General features: G+C 46.9%; 1 protein-coding gene across 1 annotated transcript in view; it reads left to right on the top strand.

Annotated features, from left to right (window-relative positions):
- The first annotated feature begins 271 nt into the window (after positions 1-271).
- KCNQ3 (potassium voltage-gated channel subfamily Q member 3) overlaps positions 272-18,003 on the top strand; it is a 217,361-nt gene continuing 199,629 nt past the window's right edge. Inside the window, exon 1 of the mRNA XM_053250572.1 lies at positions 272-1,119. Within this exon, the coding sequence (XP_053106547.1) occupies positions 758-1,119 (362 nt within the window). The 5' untranslated portion in view covers positions 272-757. The remainder of the gene's footprint in view (positions 1,120-18,003) is intronic.

Genomic DNA, 18,003 nt, shown 5'->3' with positions numbered 1-18,003 from the left:
AGGAAAAGGACGGGGGGGGAGGAGAGGGGGTTCCCCCGCCCCCTCTTCCATGCACCGCCGGATCGTGCAGCTGCTAAACCAAGCCGCCAAACCAAGCCCACCACCACGGGGCTGCCTCGCTCGCTAAACTGGGGAGGAGGGGGTGGGAGGGAGGAGCAGGAGGAGGCGGAGCTGGGAGAAGAGTCCCCGCTATTTGCTGGCTCCTCGTCCCTAACATCGACCACGCCCTACGGTGAGGCTGGGCTGGCAGGAGAGAGAGAGAGAAGGGTGGGGAGAGAGCTCTGGGGCTGGCATCAGAGGCTGGAACGAGGAGGAGGAGGGGCGGGGCGGAGCGAGCGAGCGAGCCTCCTGCATCAGGCTGGCAGAGAAACCCTGCGATGCTCTGCCTGCCTGCCTGCTTGGCTGCTCCAGGTGTTTTTGCCTCTGCCGCCGCCGCCGCCACCAGCCGCCCCTCTCGCCCGCCAGCATCCCGGATGCCTCCCTCTCGACGCAGCTGATGCTCCTCTCCCAAGAGGAGGATGGCCTGACAGAGGATGTGATTCCCCGCTTCCCTCCCTCTCCCTCCTCCTCCACCACCACCACCTCCTCCTCTCCGTTGCCCACCTTGCCCTGCCCTGCTGGGGGAGTCTGGGTCCCCAAAGCGCAGGGTGGGCGCAGACCATGGCAGTGGGCTCCCCGCAGCTGCTGCCCCTGCTCACCCCTTGCTCGCCTCTGAGGACCAGGGCAGCGGCAGAAGACGAGGGAGACGTGGGGGGAGATGGGGCTGAAAGCCAGGAAGGCGGCGGCGGCGGCGGCAGCATCGCCAGGGGCTGGTGATGGGGGTCGTGGCCGCCGCCGCCGCGGCGGCGGGGACCTGGAGGAGAAGAAGGCGGCTGGCGACCTGGAGCAGGGCTCCTTGGCTCTTGGAGCCGGCGCAGACAAGGACGGGGCCCTGCTGCTGGAAGGAGGGGGCCGGGAGGACGGGGGCAAGAGGGCCACGCCAGGGATCGGGCTGCTGGCCAAGACCCCGCTGAGCCGACCCGTCAAGAGGAACAACGTCAAGTACCGGAGGACCCAAACTTTGATCTACGACGCGCTGGAGAGGCCGCGAGGCTGGGCGCTGCTCTATCACGCCTTCGTGTGAGTCGCGGGCCCCGGGCCAGCTGGGCATGCCGGCCGTGCCCTGCCTTTCCGGGCCCCTTCCTTGCTTCCGGCTCGGCTCTGGGGACTCCTGGCTCTCTAGGGGGGCCTTGAGAGGGACCCGGGTTGTCGTGGCGCCTGGGGATTGGGAGCTGCTGGCGGGCAGTTGATGATGCCACAGGCCGGGTGGTGGTAACATCTTCCCCGGGCCGTGGGACTCCACCACCGGGCTGCAGGCAGACACCGAGGAGGACCTGGCTGGCTGCTGTTTTAGATCCCTTTCGCACCTTACATGGGGCAGCCAGCAAGCCTGGTTTTGCTACTGAGCGCACACATGCAGGCATATGGAACGGCCTTATACCGAGTCTGGTCACTGGCCCATCTGGGTCAGCATGGCTCACACTGGCTGGCTGCAGCTCTTCGGGGTTTCAGGTGGGGTCTTTGCCAGCCCTACCCGGAGATACCTGGGACTGAACCTGGTAGCGATAATTGAGCAAATGGGTTCAAAGAACCCGGGTCCACCTTCGTTCCTGAGGGGCCCCCAGCTCCAGCCCTCCCTATGTTCTTCATTATCTCCCTCGCTCCGAGGGGCCCCCCGGAAAGAGGGGTGAACAAGGGCCCCCTCTCCCCTAGCGACGCCCCTGCCTGGGACCTTCTGCAGGTGCTGCACCATTGAGCCCCTCACTCAATGGGGACCTGCCGGCAATCCCAGCTTCCGTCCTGAGGAGCGTAGCATAAAGAAGTGTGAGTCTGCAAGTACATGTATTCATGCCTGAAACCTCTCGCATGTACACACCTAAACAATGTAATGTGAGAGCTGGGCTTTGGGGAGGTTCTGTCAAATGCCCGGTCTCAGACATACACACAGGTGTGGTTGCAATCCACAAAAAGGAGGAGGGCTGGTCTTGTGGTAGCAAACATAAATTGTCCCCTTTGCTAAGTAGGGTCCACTCTGATTTGTGTTTCAGTGGGAGACTACATGTGTGAGCACTGTGAGATATTCCCCTTAGGGGATGGGGCTGCCCTGGGAAGAGCATCTGCCTGCTTGCATGCAGAAGGTTCCGCGTTCCCTCCCTGGTATCTCCAGATAGGGCTGAGAGAGACTCCTGACTTTAACTTGGAGAAGCCGCTGCCAGCCTGTGTAGACAATACTGAACTAGATGGACCTATGGTCTGACTCAGCATATGGCAGCTTCCTATGTTCCTAAGATGCTTACTAGTCCAAACGGAGCTTTCAGCTGTGCTCAGACCTCTGTGGGTGGTCACAAAGTAAGGATTGTGGCTTGCAGCCACGGAGACCTGCAAGGACTTGAACCTTTGCATAGCCTGAGATCTGAATTTTGGGAAGGTTCTTTCCAGAATTGGGAGGAAGTGCATGGAATGAATTTGCTTTCAAATGATGGTCTGCTATGAGAGAATCTATACAGAAATGGTGTTTATAGTTTGAGGGCAGGGATTCCCCACCTTGGGACCTCAGATGGGTTGGAATACAACGCCCATCATCCTCAGCTGCCATTGACTGTTGTGGCTGGATGGGATTTGTAGTCCAACAACATCTGGGGACCCAGGGTTAGGAAACACTGCCCTAGTTGCTGTGTGGCTCTGGAACTGCCCGTCTTTAAAGGCTGAGAGGTCGATGTCTTTTTCAGTTGTGGTATGGCTTTATTTTCCTCCTAAGAGCTGAGTCCCTGAGAAATTTCCAGGCGCGGGATGTTAAGGCTGTGATAACGTAATGTTATCTTGGTCACATGGAAGCTAACATGTTTTCCTGAAAGTCTGAACCGCTCAAGGTGTTGTGGGGAATTTGCCATAGAAACGGCAGCGTTTGATGGCCCGACATTGTTACTTCATCAGTCTAGTCTAGGCAGGAGTCTCATGGAAACTTGTTGTCAACAAAAAGAAATGGATTGGGAATTTCTCTTGGAGAGATGCTTGTGCTCTGGAAAAAAATGTTTTTCTGCTTTCAAGTTACAAATGAAAAATCAATTTATTCTTCTCACTTCTCTGAGGTTTTTGCAAAAAGGCGCATCTGTCTGAAAATGCTGTTTTATCCTGGTGTTGGTGGTGATGCTCCCTGGATTGACTGTGAAAGGGGTGTGTGTGTGTGTGTGTGTGTGTGAGAAAGAGAAAAGGGAGAGCCTTGATCCACCAAAATGTAGTTCTACATTTAAATATGCCGATGAATAAGCTTTCAGAAAAGCAAGGTTAATGACAGAATGTGTGAATTGCCTTCACAGATCCCACCGTCTATCCAGTTGAATATTCTGTTTCTGAAACAGAAATGCTTCTAGGGAGATTGCATGCAGGGCATGAAGGTGATAGTGTTGTCCACAGCAGTTGTTGTTCAGAGGTAGACTGCTAATTGACAAGCCTTCAAATGAATTTATTTGTTCCATTGTGGGGGCAGAATCACAACCACCAAGTATTACATCTTCTTGTGTAAAATGTGTTTCTTCCTTATAAGTCAAACACTGCAGCATTAAGAGGAAACAGACTGAAAGGGAGGCCGTAAGTGAACTGAAAGAGATGTTGCTTGTCCATGTTAAAAAAAAAAATAGTTGTTTTGAGAGTCTGTTGCATTCAAAAGGCATTGGGGCACCTTAGAAACCGAATGGCTTATTTGGGAATGAGCTTTTTAAAAAGAAAGAAACAGAGGAGGCAAAAAACCCCAGAAAGAACAAGTAGAAGACATTTTCCATTCCAAATTCTTTATAGGTACTGGGAAGTTCTCCTGTAGAAGCCACATTTGAAATGAGGCATGGGACCTGTGCACAGAAGCCATGATGCTGTGTATAGAAATTGTGATGGTGTAGTGCTTAGAGCATTGGATTGGGACTGTGGAGACCTGGCTTCAAATTCCTGCATTGCCATGAAGCTCACTGAGTGACCTTAGGCTAGTCACAATGTTTCGACCTAGCCTACTCTGCAGGGTTGTTGTGGGGATTAAGGAGGAGAGAGACTGTGCCTATCACTCTGAACCCTTTGGAAGAAGGGTCTGGCAAAAGTATTGGCATGGCTATGGGTCAGTTGTGTGTTGCACATAGAGGCTCTTATTTTAAGGATCATGCTCTAGTTGCAGCAGGGAGTGATGGGAGCTGTAGTCCAACAGCAGCTGCAGAGCCTCAGGTTGGCCACTCCTGCTTGTAAGCATATGTCATCTGGCACCTTAGCTGGATTTACACACTTACACACACCCACACCCAGAAGAAACTGGTAGGGCTTTGAGGTGGTTCAGACTGTAGTTGGGGATAATCACATTTTAAAATGTTAATGGCTATCCATAGACCTCTCTCCTCCCAGAAATCTGTCTAATCCCACATTAAAGCCATGTTGCCATTGCCACGTTGTGCGACAGTGAATTCCAGACATTAATTATGCATCGTGTGAAGAAGTCCTTTCTGCTAGTCTGTGTAGACAATACTGAGCTAGATAGACCAATGGTCTGACTCGGTATACGGCAGCTTCCTATGTCCTGCATCCGAAAGTCAGTGCAGGCTCCAAAGCCACAATTTTATTATCTTTATCTTCCAGTCTTCTTTGAAAAGCTCACAGTGGCTTACGAGGGATTCCCAGTGATCTCCCCACACTGCTAGGTCCTGAACCCCAAATATGTAACCAGGGCCTTTCCATTCTAAGAGCTCCCTGGCTTCCTCCTAAAACCTTTTCATGGCACACAATGTCAATGTGATATTAACCAGAGTCGCTCCATGTAGTTGAGGATCCTGATGATGTTCTCCTGCAAATCTTTCATACAAGAAACTCAATCCAGGGCTTGGGAAAAGAGCGTTGCTAGAAATAGTTAGCAGTTGGGGATGGACTGTTTGCAACCAGACAATCCCCCGAGCAGTTGATTTCAAAGCAGCACCCTATTTCTCTGTGCTTGTCTTTTTGCGAGCTTCTTGCTTGTATTTTTGTCATTCCGTTTGCATTGTTTGGGGCTGATGCAGTTAGGCACTTTCCTTGCACCCTGCTGAATCACTGGGGAAGAGGGAACATTCTTGCTGATTAGAAATGCTTAGTTGAGTGTGTGTTTGGAGAGGAGAAAGATGTATGGAGTAAACCATGTTGCCAACAGCCAGGTGAAGCGGGATATTATCATATTGCGTTCCTGACTTGAGGCAAGTTTAAACTGCCCTGAGCCATTTTGGAAGGGTGGTATATAAATCAATCAATCAATCAATCAATCAATCAATCAATCCCGGCTTAGGGTGTGTGGCAAGGTAACCGATCTTGCTCCAAGCATAGTTCCTCTGTTACCTGAATGGCATGGCTGTTCAATGACTGCATCACACTCTGCTTGGGTAACATGAGCAATGAAGAAATGTTGTGGAAGGAGAGTAGATGTTGGGAGAAGACCCTCCCTGAGGTACCCTCAGCCGACCATAGAAGGCTGATCTGAATGGCATGGCATGAATCGGGAATCGGGCTGTACCTCAAAGGTAGAGCATCTGCTTTGTTTCAGGCAGGGGTTTCTCCCAGCCCTACCTGGAGGTGCTGGGGACCCCTGCCTGAAACCCTGAAGAGCTGCCTGTCAGTCAGTGTAGACAACACTGAGCTAGATGGACCAAGGCTCTGACTCAGTATAAGGCAGCTGTGAACTTAAAATAAATAAGTAGTGGGGTATATTAAGCCACCAAGTATTGAAACATAACCTGACACGTCCATCATTTATAATGAACACACTCAAGCCAGGAGCTTTATAGCCCATAAACAGACTAATAGTGCAGTAATATCAGTATTGGCATATCCAGGCGATGCTCTTGGCTTGAAAGCTAGTGAATTCTTTGATGAATACATCCGAGAGATGCAGAAGCTATAGACTTTTTTCTTGTTTGTTTGTTCTGTGGATGTCCAGGCAATATTAATTTCAGGGGCCGACCACACTGTTCCAATGATTCTGTTGATGGCATGGTTGTTGTTTTTTATTTGGGATGTGATCCTTCTCCCCATGCACAGAGTCCTCTGGGTATAGGGAACTGCATTAAAACACACAAAAAAGCTGTCCCCCATATTAGCATTGATAAAACCATATCTATATATCAAACCAGTGCAAAACAGTCAAACGAGCAGCAGTTAGGGTTACCAGAGCCCTCTTCAGATGTTATGAGTACCAGCAGTGCTCATGTTTATAATTTGGAAAACAGAGAGGAAGTTCTGTCCCACCACTGTCAGTCACTGCCTCAAGCTGGCCACTCATGGTTAAGGCTCTGTTTATCTGAAGGGGGAAGGCCATAGCCATGATGCCTGGTGCTTCTACATAAGAACAGCCCTGCTGGATCAGGCCCAAGGCCCATCTAGTCCAGCATCCTGTTTCACACAGTGGCCCACCAGATGCTACTGGGAACCTACAGGCAGGAGTTGAGGGCATGCCCTCTCTCCTGATGTTACTTCTCTGCAACTGGCATGCAGAGGCATCCTGCTTTTGAGGCTGGAGATGGCCTATAGCCACCAGACTAGTAGCCGTTGATAGAACTCTCTTCCGTGAAGTTATCCAAACCCCTCTTAAAGCCATCCAGGTGGTTGGCTGTCACCACATCTTGTGGCAGAGAATTCCACAAGTTGATTATGCATTGTATGAAAAAGTACTTCCATTTTCTGGTCCTAAATCTCATGGCAATCAATTTCATGGGATGACCCTTAGTTCTAGTGTTATGGGAGAGGGAGAAAAAGTTTTCTCTCAACACTTTCTCCACACCATGCATGATTGTATGGACCTTTATCATGTCTCCCCGCAGTCGGGTTTTTTCTAAACTAAATAGCCCCAGGTGTTGTAGCCTTGCCTCATAAGGAAGGTGCTCTAGGCCCCTGATCACCTTGGTTGCCCTTTTCTGCACCTGTTTCCATTCTACAATGTCTGTGAGCTGCAACCTCAGGTGATGCATGTCCTTGAAGCACCAGCCATCAAAATTACAGCACTTCCCCCTTCAGATAAATAGAGCCGTAACCATGAGGAGGGGATGAGTGACAGCGGAATGGTGGGACTCCCTCTCCACTTTCTGAGCTGTAAGTTGCCTGAGACTGGCGCTCATAACTTCTGGAGAGGGCTTGTGTCTCTGGAGGATTGTACCATGTTGCCAACAACTAAAAACTAACAGAGGCATTATCATACTGTGGTGGTTTTCAGATTTGGGTCTCCAGATGTTTTTTGGACTACAGCTCCCAGCCATTGTGGCTAGGGATGATGGGAGCTGTAGTCAAACGGCATCTGAGGACCCAAGTTTGAGAACCCCTGTCAAGCTGCAGCCTCAGTTCTGAGATTCAGGAGCCCTGGAGGTTAAAAATGGGGCCTGGCATTCAGGAGCTGGGGCTGCATGGCGTGGGGAGTAGTGGAGATCCCTCCTGGATGGTTCCTGGTGTGTTATGGGGAAAGATCACAGTTGGTGGTGTCTTAGAGTAGAGCCTGATGGGCATGGCGTGGTGATGCCTTGAATGCCAGACGCCCCCAAGCTTCTAGCCTGTCTCCTTGGTCCTGCACCCTCACCCAGAGATTTACCTCTGAGATGCAGTTTACAACCTTAAAACTTGAGGACAAAACTGGAGTCTTGGCAACCAAACAGCAGCATAGTAAAGTCAACCTACAGCCCCCAAAGCCTTCTGAAACCAAGAGGTGTTTACCGTCATCTTAATATTCTGGAGGGATTGAGCCTAGCAGGATCTCCCTGGCATCAACATGTGGAGCTGGGAAAGGCTTCTCCCATCACTCAGTACAGACCATACTCAGTGTTGAATGTTAATATGGCTCAGTGTAGCCAGTACTCGGCTGGCTTAGTATGTTCTCCTTGTGGATGCAGCTACTGAGTGGTAGGAAAATCCGTGATGTGTCAACGACCCCCTCTCTGGCCATCCCGTCTCCCAGGACAAGCCTTAAAAGGTAGGTAAACAACATCTGTTCATAGTGAAAAATTGCAAAATCGGTGAAGAAGAAATCAGATCCTGATCTTGCAAGCACACTGGAGAAGAAAAAAGTAACAGTGGCAGGGTGTTAAAACAGAATGAATAAAAATGAGAAATGATTTAGAACGGCGAAAGTGACTCATCCGTAGAACAGACAATGAAAGATGGGCTTGCTTTCCCATGGCTTGTCTTCCCAGCATGCTCGGATTGCTGTCCAAAGAGGGAGCATTGGACAAGACTCTGTTGCCCTATTCAGACATTACAGTGTACATACATTTAGATGTCTGTACATGTATTTGCGTGAATGACTGTGCATGTGTTCATTCTAAATGTGGAACTGGGGACAAGGTCCCTCAAGTGCAGGGTACAGATAGGGAGTCTACTGCTGGGTCTATGTTCAACCTAATGTGTGAATAACTGTGCGTGTGTGTACACTGTCCACAGATTGTATGTGCTTTGGATATGGCATGTGAATAGGGCTTGTGATTTCCACTTTTTCACTGTTCCATCTGGCAAGCATAGAATGTGAGGGGAAATTCAGCGTCGTGAAAAACCTTTGTTTCCATTAAAACAACAACAACAAATGCTTCTAGACCTTAAGGCTCTGGAGGAAGGTTTACTTGGTTTTGTGGGGTTATTGGATGGCTGTGCTGTCATGTGTTTTATACTGTTTTGTACTTTTAACTGTAGCATTTATGCTGAAGGGCAACTCATAAATATTCTGTATTTAAAGGGGAAAATTAATCTGGTCCGCATGGCGTCCAGGAGGGTCCCATTCTCAAGGTTTCAGGCATTCTCAACCTTGGGTCCCCAGATATTGTTGGACTACAACTCCCATCATCCCCAGGCGCAATGGCTGAAGGGAGTTGTAATCCAACAACATGATGGGAGTTGTAGTCCAACAACATCTGGGGACCCAAGGCTGAGAACCTTGGTATTGCTAGCAGTGGGCAGAATGTTCTGCTTCATACCTGGGAAGATATGCCTGTATTGGCTTAACAGTGCAAAGATTACCAGTCCACTTGCACATGTTTGGTGGGAGGGGCTTAAGCTCCTAATGGAATTTTGCCCGGGCATCTAGCCATTACCGCCCTGTGCAATGATGCTGCATTAGCAAAGGCTCCTTTTGCTTGGTTTATTTCGTTGGGGTTTAATTATTGATGCTAATACTTCACGGTGCACTAATAAATATTCGGCTGTGTACTTTGTAAAAATAATGAAGTCTTGGCAATTTGAGACCTCACCGCATATGTTCTGCTATTAAATATTCACTGCAAGCTGAGTGAACTGTGTGTGTGTGCGCGCACATGCGTGCATGTGTGTGGGGCAGATCAGACATTCAAAAAACTTCATCGTGGGGCATCAGTGATGGGTGGGACACAGTTGCACAGAGAATACCGTGTGGGACACAGACTTTGGTTGTGTGTGAATGGTGTGGATTGCTGAGGTTTTGCTACCTTCTGCAGACGGAATGCATACATATCTTCCAATATTTGATAGAAAAAATTAGGGCCATCACCTCTTGTTCTCATGCCAAAGAGCAGTACCAGTTCGCCCTATTTGTATTATGCTGTCCTGCTGATTTGTTATTTAAAATGTGTATCTTGCCTTTTGACCCCTGCATGGCCTCCCAAAGTAGCTCACAAAATTTTAAAATACAGTATCATAAACTGATACCGCAGCCTCCAACATCATGACAGCCATGGAGAAATTAAACATTCAGAACAGACTGAAGGCCTGGTGGAATAGAAATGTGTTAACTGCCCACCAACACACCGGGAATAAGGAGGGCAACTGGGCCACCTCTGGGAGAGAAGGCCACAATATGGATGGCATGGATGAGAAGGCCCTATCCCACGTCCCAGCTATAGGGAGCAAGGGGGATGAATAGATGCCCTAGGTGGGCGCGCTCATGGGGAAGAAGGTGGTTCTTCAGTTATCTTGGCCCCAGAGGATTTAGGGCAGAAGTTCTTAAATGTGAGGAATAGAGCTGATCTTGCAACAATGAGCCTGAATTGTCCCCTTTGCTAAGCAGGGTCCACTCTGGATTACATTTGGATAGGTGACTGCATATGAGCACTGTCTGCTGTAAGACATTCCCCTTAGGGGATGGAACACTATCCCAGTGGTAGAGCATCTGCTTGCATGAGGAAGGTCGCAGGTGCAATCCCCACCAGAACCAGGTAGGGCTGGGAGGAACTCCTCCCTAAACCTTGGAGAGCTGCTGCCAGTCAGGGTAGACAATACTGAGCTAGATGGACCAATGGTCTGACTCGGTATAAGGCAGCTTCCTATGTTCTTATCTGTTCCTAGATGTTGTTATACTACAGCCTCCATCATCCTTAGCTAAAATTGATGAGGCTGAGGATGATGGAAGTTGTAGTCCAACAGCATCTGGAGACCCACATTTGAGAACCCCTGGTTTAGGGTTTTATAAGCCAAGATTTAAGACCTCTTTTAATGTATAGATAAAACAAATAATAGCAAATATCTTACAAACTCGAGCAAATGTGTTCCAGTCTTAAAACTTCATTGTCAATGCTCTATCTCAAACAGTTGGAGACTCTTAAGATTAAATACAGTAACTGAGGCTAAATAACCAATCCAAGAACAAGAGGGGGGAGGAGATTTATTTTATTTTAATACTGCCCAAAACTTATGTCTCTGGGTGGTGAGATGACTCTACAGAATAAATTCTAACTGAGCTTCTTTCCAGGGCCTCTTAAATGCTCAAGTAAAATAAAATGCAAAGCAAATGTTAAATGTAGCAAACGTTTTGATGTCACACATCAGCTTCAGTGCTATACAGTAGTGTCTAAAACGTGCTCTTAAATACAATAACTTAAATACAATTTGTATTTAAGAGCACATTTTGGCCACTACTGTTTTACTTGCGCATTTAAGAGGTCTTGGGGGAAAGCCTGTGTTCCTTTGGAGGATGTGTATTTCATTGCTGTTATACTGGCTAGTTTTAACCCTTTTATAGACCAATACATTTCATTGCATGTTTTTATAAGCATTAGCCACCCCTGTGAACTGGGCCCAGAAACAGGCTGGAAGACAGTGCTGTTGGAATAGTATGCACTCAAAAAAACATGCACCAGGTTGTATTCTGATGGCTTCATTTTGCACTAGTTGAAGTATCCAAACTCTCATCAAAGTCAGCCCCACAGAATGTGTGCATTACATTCATCTAACCCTGACATAACCAAGACTTGCATATACATGGTTAAAGGCTTTGTTCTTGTCTATTGTGTGCTGACTTCATTTCCAAAGCACACAGCTCTTGCTTATTCCATTGGTGCACCAAGTTATATATTTTATGTATTTAAAATATTTATATCTTGCCTTTCAGGATATATTTTTTTAAGCTTTCAGGATGCCTAACAAAGAAATATAAAACAAATTTAGCAGCAGTGCATATTTACTTGGAGGTCAGTCCCATTGTGTCCAATGGGGCAGATTCCTCAGTAAGTGTGTTTAGGATTGCAGTCTTAAACAACCTTATCAATAAAGTTAAGTCCTAACAATTGAAAGAAGATTAAAACACACACACAACTTGAAAGCAGCAACAGCAACAAAGGACAAATATGTTGTTTAAATGTCCAGTAAATACAATTGTCCTTCACCTGCTATCTGAAGGACAGCAAAGAAAGTGACGGTTAGTGTCTCTGGGCAGGGTATTCTTGAACTAGAGCACCACCACTGAAAAGTCCCAGTCTTTTGTCACAACCTGATTGTCACGGGAAAAACCATTGTCCAAACAATTCTAATCTCTGTCTTTACCTACAAAGATTAGAATCGTTCGGACCATGATTTCCCCCATGACACTCTATGGTTGCAAAAGCTGGACTTTGAAGAAGCGAGAGAGAAAAAGCATTGACGCTTTTGAACTTTGGTGCTGGAGAAGACTTTTTAGGATACCATGGACAGCCAGGAAAACAAACAAATGGATCATAGAACAAATCAATCCAGAATTTTCACTTGAGGCACAAATGACCAGGCTAAAACTATCATACTTTGGACACATTATGTGAAATCCCAGCTCCCGTGAGAAGTCCATAATGCTGGGAAAAGTTGAAGGAAAGGAAAGAAGAGGATGGCCAGCAGCAAGGTGAATGGTTTCAATTATGATAGCAATGAATGTACCACTGCAAGACCATGAAGGCCAAGTTGAAGACAGATCATCCTGGAGAGAATCTATCTATGTGGTCGCTAACAGTCGACACCAACTTGATGGCAATCAGTCAATCAATCCACTAGACTTCTGAGGACAAAGAGCCGGAAGGAGGCACCTGACAGTGATCTCAACAAGGAGGCGGCTCCATTCTGGCACATACTGAGGTCAATAACTGTATTCTACCCAGCTTTGGGAGCTGTCTGTGCTCCCAGTTTTCGGTCATGTGGAAGCAAGATAGGAGGAAAACTTGGGTAGAAATGATTGTGGAAGCAAGGTAGGACAAAAAGCTACCTAGGGTTTCCTCTTACCTTGCTTCCACAAAACTGAAAATGGGGAGCACAGACAGCTCCCAAACCTGGGAAGAGCATCCCTCAGAAGAATGTTGCAGCTGCTTAAAAAGCCAATGCAGTCCGAGTCGCAAGCAATAAATATTCCACTCTCTTCTGCACTAGTCAGACCTCACTTGCAACACTGTGTATAATTCTGGGCCTTGCATTTTAACCCTCAGCCAGTCATGATTTCTTATGCAGAAAGAACTTATGTAGAACTTCATACTCCTGAGTAGTTAAGTTGGATGCCCCCCACAACCTTTTCAGGCTATAGAACACACAATAATGTAACATTTCACTCCAGGGGAGTGCAGCAGTGACCTCCACATCCCAAGCATGGTGCCCTGTGTGCATGACTCGCAGAATGTGAGCGCTCAGCTAAGAAAAACTAATGGGCTTAGACAAATTCATAGAGGACAGGCCTATCAAATGCTACTAGTCTGGGCCACCTCCAGCCTCAGAGGATACCTCTCAATACCAGTTGCAGGGGAGCAACAGCAGGAGAGAGGGCATGCTTAATTATTTGAGGGCAGGTTCAGATGAACATTGTCCTGCACATGCAAGAACATCAGTTCTGTGGCAAGAACACACCTGCCCTGATGTCACTGGTGGATGCGCCAATTTGTTCCTGGCACATACTTTAATCATTTGAGAGGGATGCTCATCTGAATTACCCCTCTACGCTCATTTCAACAAGCAGCCCCCGGTGTTATTCCATGGCTGCACAACTTGCAGGCCTACTATTCCTTCATGCAGTCCTCCAGCTTGCTTCCCAAAGTAAACATCTCCTGTCAGTGGGTAGGATGTTTCTGCATCACAGCACCACCATATTTTCAAACTGTACTTCTTTAGCTTGCTTGGCATGTGTTCCCAGAAGGGACAGCCCCTCAGAAACCTATCAAGATCCAGATCCATCTAATGGTGCCAGCTTGGAAATCAGTCTTCTCTCTTGTTGGGTGGCTTTGTCATCAAACCTTAAATGACTTGATGTCCTCATATCAAACCATCTAAGCTGCATTATGGCACAGAAGTAGGAAACCTCCAAATGTACTGCCCACAGTCCCTGCCGTGCTTCCAGATTGGCAGGAAACACACCAGCCAGGATTAGTAGGCCAAGATATGCTTTCAGTTCATCTAGGTAAAGGTGTTTCCATCAGAACATAGGAAGCGGCTACCTACTGATTCAGACTGTAGGTCCATCTAGAGCAGCATTGTCTACTCTGACTGGCAGTGGTTCTCCAGGACTTCAGGCAGTATTTGAATTCACCATTGTCCTCCCACCCCCAACCCTCTCTCTCAGATTTTAAGGGAGGGAATTCCTTCACTCACTACCTCCTCCTGCTGGACTAAACTCCTCTAGGTCTGGCCTCTCATTGGAGAACCCAGAAACCACATCAACACTGTTCAGCTCATCCCTGATCTGTGCATCTTTCACCCACACATCGCTTGAAAGGAATTCCACTTCCTCCTTCATTTCTGGTCTTAGTCCCTGTCCTTCCCTGATGAAACTCCTTGCCCACCCTCCTGCTGTTTCCTGAGCCTAGATCCTCACCTTCTGGGGCTGTCTCAGGTGTCAGAAGCCGCACCTCATTGCCTTTGTGCACACTGTCTGCTACACTGACCGCTATGTCAGTGTAGCAGGAGAGGAGAGCTGGTCTTGTGGTAGCAGGCATGACTTGTCCCCTTAGCTAAGCAGGGTCCACCCTGGTTGCATATGAATGGGAGACTAGAAGTGTGAGCACTGCAAGATATTCCCCTCAGGGGATGAAGCTGCTCTGGGAAGAGCAGAAGGTACCAAGTTCCTTCCCTGGCTTCTCCAAGATAGGGCTGAGAGAGATTCCTGCCTGCAACCTTGGAGGAGCTGCTGCTAATCTGGGAAGACAATTCTGAGCTAGATGGACCAATGGTCTGACTCAGTATATGGCAGCTTCTTATGTTCCTATGTTGCCCAGCTTCCTCCCATCATTTTACCAGTACCATTCACTCTGTCCAGGCCTTTGAGGTATGTCAGGACCCTGCACCACTCCTACATCTCCAGATATTGCTTCTTTCTTTCTGGGTGTGTAAGACACAGGGCACAGTGTGAGGAACTGATGGTGTCTCTGTTCCACACATTATTTTCTCTGTGTGCCCACATATGATATATGCATTGGGCTGGTGATGGACTGATTTTATACACCATTTCCCCCTTTCTACTTCTCATGTAACCCACTATCTTGGTACCTTCACTTGTAGGTGAGTGAGGTTCAGCAGACTGCTCAGTGCTACACATCCCACCTCTACATCTTTTCACTCTCTCCACTTGGAACGAAGCTTCAATCTCCCACTTCTGGGCTGAATCCTGCTAGGAGAAATGGGAAAGAGCAGAGATGTACTATGGATGGTTGATCCACTGATGCCAGGCTTTCTGAAGCTGACATGTTATGGTTGCTGTTGTTGTGATCCCTTTATTCTGCTGGCAAAAATCCCTGCTTCTGCAAGGTCAGATGCTTCTGAAATCAGTTCCAAATACTAGGTCTGACATTGTGGGAGGGGCTGGTTTCATCTTCCCAAACTCAGGAGCACAGAATTATGCAGCCCCTCAGACTATTTTTCAGACACTATCATCTTTCAAGGTCAATTGAGTTTGCAAGGGGAAGCAAAACTGAAGTTTCTAGAGAGGAACAGGGTGTTCTCTCTTACTCCAAATGGCTTAAAGTGGACATGGGATAGAAACCACCCCACCACAGAGATTCCATTCATTTCTGGGGTGGTTTTTCTCCCAATTGAGTTACAATAGAAATGGGAAATATTCCACCCCACCATAAGGAGTCCATTTATATTGGGGTAGTTTTTTTTACCCTGTGTCATATTTTAATTAAAAGCATAATGGGCGAAGGGCCGTACCTGTAGATATATCATGTGCCAGAGTCCAGGTAAGAGTTTGACAACAAGAGCATACCTGAGAGTGCAGTGGGTTGCTTGTTGATGCATCTTTACATAGCTCAGGGTGGAAATCTACCCTAAAATCTGGAAGAGGGTTAAGAAGGATGTTGATAAACTGGAATGGCTTCAGAGGTGGGCAGCAAAGATGGCGAGGGGTCTGGAAACCAAGTCCTTTGAAGTTGAAGGAGCTGGGTATGTTGTGTACAGAGAAGAAAAGGCTAAGCTGGGTACATATGATAACCATTTTCAAATATCTGAAGGGCTTTCGCACACAAGAAGGATCAGATTTATTTATTTGTTTGTTTGTTTGTTTGTTTGTTTGTTTGTTTTAAAACTTTTATACCGCCCTTCCAAAAGGCTCAGGGCGGTTTACATTTATTCTCTGTTGCTCTGAGGGCAAGGCTCAGTGCTAGATTTAGGCACATGCTACGTCACCTTAAGTGGCGCAGCAGGGAAATGCTTGACTAACAAGCAGAAGGTTGCCGGTTTGAATCCCCGCTGGTACTATATTGGGCAGCAGCAATATAGGAAGATGCTGAAAGGCATCATCTCACACTACACAGGAAGAGGCAATGGTAGACCCCTCCTGTATTCTACCAAAGAAAACCACAGAGCTCTGTGGGCGCCAGGAGTCGAGATCGACGTGACAGCACACTTTACTTGTCAACTCTAGTAATGCTCCGCCTTAGCTCTCTGCTGCATCTGAATCCACACTCTTCACGAGAGCTCCTGGTTTGTTCCAGGTGAGCCCACCCACTTTGCAATCAGGAAGAATTGCTGCAAGGCAGATGGTGTAAGGAAGCCTTGCCAGTTGAAGGGCAGTCCAAGGCAGGCTGAGAGCATCCGAGGCCTCACTGGGAGGTGCAGACAGGGGGCGTACCGTTGGCTCAACACGGTTACTTCCAACAAACCAAGAGATATGACTGTCTGCGGTGCCAGTTTCAAGTTACAACTAGGGATGTGCACAGACTGTGGTTTGGGCTGCAGTATGGTAGTCATATTATGACTAACATAAAAATCGAATTGACAAAATTGACTTGACACACTCTACCTTTTAATTAGGCTACAGTTTAGGGCCTCATATTATGAGGGGTCTCTGAATTTTTTAAAAAGATTAAATTTCACATTTTACATAATGCATTTTAATTTAAAGGTATTTCTGATACAAATGGGTTTATTGCAAGGCAACCTTTATTGTTAGATTATTAGTTTTTCATTGCATCTTTGCCAAATAAAAATAAAGCTTCATTAGTTCTATTTTTATTGTCATTTAATTCAATTCTTTGTAATGCTATGAGGCCTTTAATTTAATTTAATTCTTTGTAATGTTATGGGGCCTTTTAGGTTTGACATAGCTTAGGGCCTCAGCATAATCTGGCCCTGGTAAGACTAGAACCAATGCGTTCAAATTACATGGAAACAGATTTAGAGTAGAGAGTAGGAATAATTTCTTAACTGTAAGAGCTGTTCAACAGTGGAATGGTCTGCCTTGTGCTAACAAAGCGGTGGGTTCCCCTTCACTGGAGCTTTTCAAACAGAGGCTGGCCCGCCTTCTGTCAGGGATGTTCTAGCAATTACCTGCACTAGAAGACTGCCAAGGTCCCGTCTGACTCCAAAGTTCTATTTTTCTACGTTTTGCTGAATTGTTTCCTCCAGGCTGGTTTCTGGTGAGTTAGGACAAGAATCGAGGGAGCAGAATATGAAAACCCTTTCTATTATATTCCAGTTCTCAAAATGAGTATTTTGTATGCCCTTTTGCTTTGAGTCGTCCTTGGCAGTTTGGAATGGTAAGGTTAGACATTAACCAGGCATTTAGAACCAAATGAGGGGGTAGAGTTTTGAACTGCATCATCCAGAGGAGTTCTGTATCATTCAGAGTGCAAGGATCTGTGTGTGATATTTTGAATGTTTTGAATGTTCTCCCATTTTGAATGTTTTCCCGTGTAAAATGCCAAAAACACTTGAACTTCCTTGCATGTCGTTAGAGGGATCAGTTAAGCCTTTATCTTCCATGTGCTAGATTTAAAAAACCAAATTTATCTGCATTTAGTAAAGAGAACGAAGCATTCAAAAATATGGGCCCCTGTCACCTGTAATAGAGTGGTCTGTAATTCTATCACTTCAGCCTTCCACCTCATTCATTTGGCTTTTTCTAGCAAGCTTTTATCCATGTGTCTACCGCAGCAGTTGGTCTGAAGGACAGTGGGACCCAAGAAATGGAAAGATCCAGACTCCAGAATTGGAGTCTCTCTGTGATCTCCTAATGCACATATCTTCCATCTTAGAAGCTGTTTCTTATTGGTTAAGCAAACATTCTGGTTTCTTCTCTCTTGAGCAGTTTTTCCATTTCTGAGAGCTTGGTTCTGGCCCAAGAGCTGATATAAACAGCAAAGAGTCAACATACTAAATGATCTCTCGCCAGCTGTCTTGGTCCTCTCAAAATGTTCTAATTGGCAAACTTGCTGTTTATATTCCCTCTGCTCCTCAGGTTCCAGGTTTCAAGATAAGCTTCTGATATTATGTTTTTCTGCGTCAGGGCAGCCAGAAACACAAGGA

This window comes from Hemicordylus capensis, chromosome 4 (genome assembly GCF_027244095.1).
Source record: "Hemicordylus capensis ecotype Gifberg chromosome 4, rHemCap1.1.pri, whole genome shotgun sequence".
In the NCBI taxonomy this organism is placed as follows: domain Eukaryota; kingdom Metazoa; phylum Chordata; class Lepidosauria; order Squamata; family Cordylidae; genus Hemicordylus; species Hemicordylus capensis.
Note: the sequence above shows the minus strand (reverse complement) of the source record. Positions and strands in the feature narration are given on the sequence as shown.